The sequence below is a fragment of the Cyphomyrmex costatus genome, unplaced genomic scaffold, assembly GCF_001594065.2.
Source record: "Cyphomyrmex costatus isolate MS0001 unplaced genomic scaffold, Ccosl1.0 scaffold474, whole genome shotgun sequence".
Classification (NCBI taxonomy): domain Eukaryota; kingdom Metazoa; phylum Arthropoda; class Insecta; order Hymenoptera; family Formicidae; genus Cyphomyrmex; species Cyphomyrmex costatus.
Genome location: NW_017279009.1, coordinates 2,060,621 through 2,067,415, shown reverse-complemented (window position 1 = coordinate 2,067,415; position 6,795 = coordinate 2,060,621). Strand labels below are relative to the sequence as shown.

At 34.2% G+C, this 6,795-nt stretch overlaps 1 protein-coding gene across 1 annotated transcript; it reads right to left on the bottom strand.

Moving 5' to 3' along the window:
* Positions 1-4,790: 4,790 nt before the first annotated feature.
* Ubc7 (ubiquitin conjugating enzyme 7) lies at positions 4,791-6,709 on the bottom strand. Its single transcript, XM_018544969.1, has 4 exons — positions 6,473-6,709; positions 6,274-6,355; positions 5,750-5,868; positions 4,791-5,638 (listed from the first exon to the last, which is right to left on the bottom strand). Exons 1-4 carry the CDS (start codon positions 6,513-6,515, stop codon positions 5,379-5,381), a joined length of 504 nt encoding a protein of 167 aa, XP_018400471.1. The 5' UTR covers positions 6,516-6,709; the 3' UTR covers positions 4,791-5,378.
* Positions 6,710-6,795: the final 86 nt, after the last annotated feature.

Below are 6,795 nucleotides of genomic sequence, written 5' to 3'. Positions count from 1 at the left end.
AACACGTCTCTTCACGTTTCTTCTTTCTTAGGTGTATATTTTACGTATATGTCATATATATATAAATATATATATATATATAAAAATTTCCGTGTGCACTATATATTTAGAGCTGCAAGTTATGGTCGTTCCAATCTGATTAAATTGTCGAGGGAAAGGAATAAAAAATAAATTTTATTCTATTTCAACAGAAATTTAACAGAAATGATATTATATAAATAATATTCATTCTGTGTATGTACTACACTGACACGATACTTTTGAGATAACATAGTTTTTTTTTCTTTAAGATATGATTCTGTACAGCTTGTATCGCAGCTAAAGTAAAATTGTTCGCGAAATAGCCAAAATGATTGATTGAGGGGAGATTCACAACGTGAAGTTATTTGTTTATCTCCTATCAAATATTACTTGACGATCATTACATCTCTGTTGTTAATTTATGCAGTACAACTTTAGAGACAAAAAGAAAGAAGACACGCGATTGAACTGAGCGTAAACAAATTTTGTATCGTCCTTTTTAATTCAGTTCCTTTTTATCGACTATAACGAATGGCAAGATTACATGTGACATAAACTACGCACAAATATCCGTTTATACGTACACATTTAAGTGCATATATAAATATACACACACGCGTATATATTGAGGGGAGGGAGAGAAACAGGCACACGCAGTAGTCGACTGGAATCTTTTTGCGTGCCATACTTGCCATTTTCTGTTAAAGTTTACGCAAATTAATACTAATATTTTGTTATAACGTTGAAGATTATATTTAATGTTTATTCTTTGCAATGTGTTTTCTGTTAAACTCAGTAACAGATAGAATTTTTGTAATTCTGATTATCATTGGAGTTGATTTAAATGGATTGATTGCTATAAGATCAAATCAACAAGATAAAAGCAAGGAATAATGTGGAATCATATTTGTTAGAAATTACTGCATTTTTCTTTTACGAATCGATTACGCGAAACCATTGAAAGTTATTTCGATTGTAAAAACTCTTACAAATATATATAACCAAAAGAAATATTCTGGCAATATACATATAAAGGATAGCTAAAGTCGCAATGCGCAATTCAAATGTTACATTGATTTTCATTCGTTTAAGCAATCAATTAAAAACTAATTAACATTTAGTTAATAGAAAGGAAAGTAGTGAAATATTAGTGACTGGTGCTATACGAAATTATAATCTTTATTTTTATGCTTGATTAGAATAACCGTGTGTTTATTTTTGTGCTCAAACAATTTTGAAGAAAGTGTCGCGCAATAACGTTCATCGAAATTAATCAGATTTTGATGGTACCACGCAGTTCTATATTTATACATTTATAATTTAATATATTCGCGTTTAATTTCTACCTATGATTTTATCGGAACTATTAATTTAAGAATTTATAAAAAAAGTGACACAAACTTTCTCCGCAAGCTCTTTCGAAGGAGATACTTATTCCAATAAATTTTTACATTTCAATGTTTCCTAGAGCTTAACAACGTGGCATTAGTATTGCTATAGATCTTCCAAAGGGAAACTTCCTGTGGCAATTTGTAGTTGAAAATCGTAAAGATACGTTCATCAATACCTAGATCCCCTTTCATTCTTTCAACATTCAACTGATATCGAGGAGTGGTTCGTTGACTAATTTATTACCTCGAGATACAAGTGAATATGATTATGTTTATCTAGAAAGTGTGTCGCTTGAAATTCCGTTTTTGCGCTTTAGACACAGTACGCATACACAGACACACATGCAAACAGACACGTATACACTGACAAATTTTGTACTCAGTTTACACCAGGTAGATTTTGCAATACAATTACTATTAATATTAATGAGATCGTCCAGGGGGACTATGCGAGTCCTGCATGGGGTTTGTAAGGCATGTGCGTATAGTTAATAATGGTACCACAATACCTCACAGTCACAGAGGGAGGTATACGTATATAGAACAGAATTAGTAAGGTTTTATAACGAGCGTATTTACATCAGCATAAGTTGCACACACTCACATACTCACACACAACACACATACACACGACAAAACGTGTGATTTCAACTACAAGGAAATTCTAGTTGTAAGGGAGCGTGAGCGTCTTATTCGATAAGATTATGTTTAAGAGTCAGTTGCATTAACAAGCTTAATTACCACGACAAAATATGATAATTCTAGCTAATAATGAAGTAAGAGACAAATTTTCGATTAACTGTTAATTTTTATGTTAGTTTTAAGTTTAGTTAACTATCGTCACTTGGATGATTTTAATTGATTTAAATTAAATTAGGCTTAATTAAGTTTCAATTAATTTTTAATCTAAGTCAACTTAATTAATCGAGTTAATTTAATTTAAATCGATTTACGTTAATTCAGATTAAAACTCTTAACGCTCGTTAGTACTGTCGCCTCTGAGTTTAGTTGTACCTTAATCAATTTTCTGTAAATTATAGTCTTATGTAGTAATATGTAGATAAGAAACAGAAAGAAAGTTTATTTAATTACAGGTATCAATCGATATCTCTATTAGCTACAGTTGATGCAACCGGCTCTATAAGAATTAATTGTAAGAGAAACGTAGCGTTCTGCGCCAAGCGGGAGGCCTATAAAGCTGTTGCGTGTCGAAGCTAAATATAATAATCGGACAAGAGAATATTGTCAAGTGCAAATAATCAAAGCATGACATTTTCTAAAATAATCGAGATTTTAAACACAAATAACGAAGCTCGAGTTTAGCGCAAAATACGGCACGTTCACAGCGTGAAAGAGGCTCGTAAAGATAGCTCAAGTCTCCGTCTCCGATTGTTTATTGCGTGATTAGGCGACAGGAAGTGTATGTGTCAAATGTTTTTGTATATTTGTAACATTTTCGTCGTCGTTGTGCGCAAACACGCGCGGCGCTGTAAGGAGTGATTGCTTTTGAATGTACACTTCTTCTAGCGAAATGTGATATTACTGATAAACGGACGGCCACGATATTAGATCCGTCTCGCGACAAGCGAAACACCTGCAACCATTAAACGAGTCGAGCGTTCATATACAGACTATCCCGGCACTGTTGCGTACTTTGCTCTCGATTTTCCGACTAACTCGCAATGAATCTTTAAAGCGTAATATTGGTATGATACCTTGCAAGTAAAATGATGCTTCCGATCCTGGTTGTGAAAAATGTGGCAGATTCGTTCGGAGGCGCGATCGAGTTTTGATAAAGATTCGATCGGCGTTGCTATCGCTTGGCACAGAATGTAAAATGCATCCTCTCTCGTATGCCAAAGTATGCAGCTGTACCCAGAGTACAACATCTGTGTATTTTCGTTCGGTGTTAGAGATGTAATTTTGCGTACAAAGATTTTTACACGATTGTTTGTAAATTATGTTATTAGGTATGTGTATATATATATTCGGAAAATTTGGCATGAAAATTATTTAGGGATTATATATAAGAAAAGGGATCAAAGAATTATAATTAACCCTAAAAGGCTAACTCTTCTTTCTCATAGTTGTTTATAATCATGCTTCTCTGAGATTGCATATATTTGAGGAAAATACAAAAAAAGAATATGCGAAAATTTATTCGTTAAGTAATAATTGAGACTTTATTTTCTTTATCTAATTAAAATGTTACCATAATTTTAAAATAGAAAAAAATCTGACTTTCGGAAAACATCGAAAAGTTGAAATCTTCTCGATTTTCGGAGATCAGAAAAGACCAATATGCGTCTCAGAGATGCATGTACAAATAGTGTCCTAGGGTTACAAAAATGTACAAGATGTTGTACTTCGGCTGTACGAAACAGGTACATTAAAACCTTATTATTTATATATTGCCGAATGCTAGTCACAAATACTGCATTTTTCAGTTGGACTTCAGTATTGTTTATTAATAAAATACCAATTCACGTGCGAAATCTTGTATTTATTCTTACTGATTTTAATCCAAGCAAAAAAGGGCGAGAGTGAGAAGGTACAATTTGCAAAGATCTGAGGAACAAACAAGTTCATTTTTTCGAATTAAAGTAAAGTTAATTTTTTAATAATTAGATATTTCGCCAAATTGACTAAATGCTTTTTGATTCGTATACGCTTTCGACGTTTAAACATGTTATCAAGACGTGGCTAAACATCGATAAAACAAATAAATGAATATATTCGACGGAGAGCTGATAATTTCGAAGAATGGACTTGTCTGATCCTTGAAGTCTCATACTTGCAATTCGATCGCAAAGATCCTCTATTGTATACGCGACGAGGTATACTAATTTATTTCTTCTAGTCTAATTACAGGGTGTTTTGCGTAAAGCAACTCGGAGTCATATCCGCGAGGAGGCACTAACAGTGAAAAAAAGTACTAGATTTTTTTTGGAAAGATTTTAAAACAATTTAAATTATCTTTAGAATTAAAAGAAAGTTCTTTCTTTCAAATAAATTATTCGACTATTCGGATTGGGACGCTTTAAGTGGGACACCCTGCACGTCTTTGTCACCAAGTTCGATTGTTATCAGAGCGGAATGTGCACGATAATCAATCTGCTGTGCGGACTTCTTAATTTTGTAAATACGATGCGGCAACACGTTCCGGAACTTCTATCAGGATTATGTCGACGATCTCTCGACACTCGCGTGATTTCGTAAATGTAAAAAAAAAATAACTGACCGCGAGAACAATTTAGTATACCGTTGTTTCGTTTAGACAAACTTAGAAGTCTAAAAATGATTTTTCAATGAAAGAACCACTACTCCACTTGTTTTCATTACACACATCTTTGTAAAGAAGAAATATTATATATTTATTTAATCTGTATTCTCTCCTTAAATATTAAAGATATTCAAACACATTAGTTGATAATGCGTTTTCGCCGATATACATTTACATGCGAATAATATAACACCATATGCGAATGTGATAATTACTTTAACATCGCCGTAGGGTAATTTGTGGGATCAGTTGATAATTTTAAATACTAATATATATACTTAACGTCAATCACGCACCCGAACACAAGAAACGAATCCTGTCCTTCGTTATCGGTTTGTCACGATGAAATGGTATATGTAAGCGTATGAGATAATCGCGTATGTATTTGATTACCCATGTTTGTACTGCAATGTTGAAAATAAACATTTTTTGAGATTAACACCTTCAATTTCTATATCATCAAAGATTTGTCCCTTCATAAAACTTCATGACAAGTAATATATTTCCACGCGCAAATAATTAGTGGAACGTGCGAAGAGTTGTTTGCACACAAGAGATTCGTTTGGTACACAGGTAAAAATTTATTGTTTCCTACAGGAATATATCATCGACCGACAAAAATAATAATAATTGTCGCTCTTGAGCTTTTTCTTTTTCCTTTCTTTCAGCAGACGGATTTTATTTTAAGGTGGAATACCCAGAGTCTTTCTCACCAGCTTTTGAGCTATTTTCTCGAACTCCTTACGATCTTCTCTCCACATCTTGGCGGCATCCACATTGGCACCGCTCTCATCATTTGGTTCAGCCAACATACTTACTACACTCAACAGTATCTTCTCCACACTCTGTACTGGACTCCATCTTTCCGCACTGCTTTCGTAACCCATTGGATCGTCACCAGGTGCATGTAATATGCTTATACAGACTCTTCCATCCGCATAGACTAAATAGAAAAAAAGATATAATTTTATATTAGTAGCTGACAAAAATTTCAGTATTGCTGTTCAATTAATAGCTAAAATACATCTTATCTTGCTTAATAGCAATATCTTACTATTAGGATGAAATATCTCACAGGTAAACTGCATCTTTGGAGGACTCAATGGATAATCTGGGGGGAATATTAATTTTGCTGGAAACACTCCACCTTCAAAACAGGTTCCCTCTGGTCCACTAAAAATTCCATCAACATTCATTTTCAAGTTATATCTAATAAAAAATTTATGACAAAGCTGAAGTATTATTTACTCAGCACTAAATGTCATATTTTTTTCATAGTTAAAGTAGTGTATGTACACTCTCTCTCTCTCTCTCTCTCTCTCTCTCTCTCTCTCTCTCTCTCTCTCTCATACTTTAAATATAATATGTTTATTTCAAATAAAATAAATATATATTTTAAATTTGGCGAAAGAGCAAGATTTCTAGTGTAGTCCAATATAGCGACAAAAAAACAAGCTTATTGGTTTAAGTTAAGTAATCAAAGTACAAAAAAAGCAGGATGGAAAAGTTGTATATAACATGACAAGTACAAATTGACAGTGAAAATTATCTAAAGAGAAAAAATCGAAGAGAACTTACGTAATGAGGGCCTCCCATTCGAAGAAGTTTTCCTCGTTAATCGGGCCGGCGATGATGCCTTCCGGTGGGTTCAAGGTTAGCTCTGCAAGATCGTCATAGTGCAGAAGTTACCGCTTCGCGGAAAAAGCTTCGTATAAGACGTCATTAACGAGCGAGCTAATGCTACTGCGATGTAGGAGATTAAAAAGCCGATTCTCACGTTTATATTCCGCCATCAGTCGTCTGAGCGCTGAGCCTGCCATCGTTTAAATCATGCGGATGATTCGTCAGCTGAATGCGAAACGTCAAGTCGTCGGACGACTTCTCCCGCAAGATCCCTCTTAAGGCTGACTCCAAAGAGCGGCTGGGATCATCGGGATTAATTGATTTTATCACTCCTATAAACCTCTAAGTTTTTTTCTCCAACATGAAGATCTAGATCAGCTGTTTCTTCCAATTTCCTCCTAACCTAAACCGCGCAGTCTTGCACAATACACCTGCGCCATTCTCCCTACCACTCGTGCACTTGACACATGACGTGCT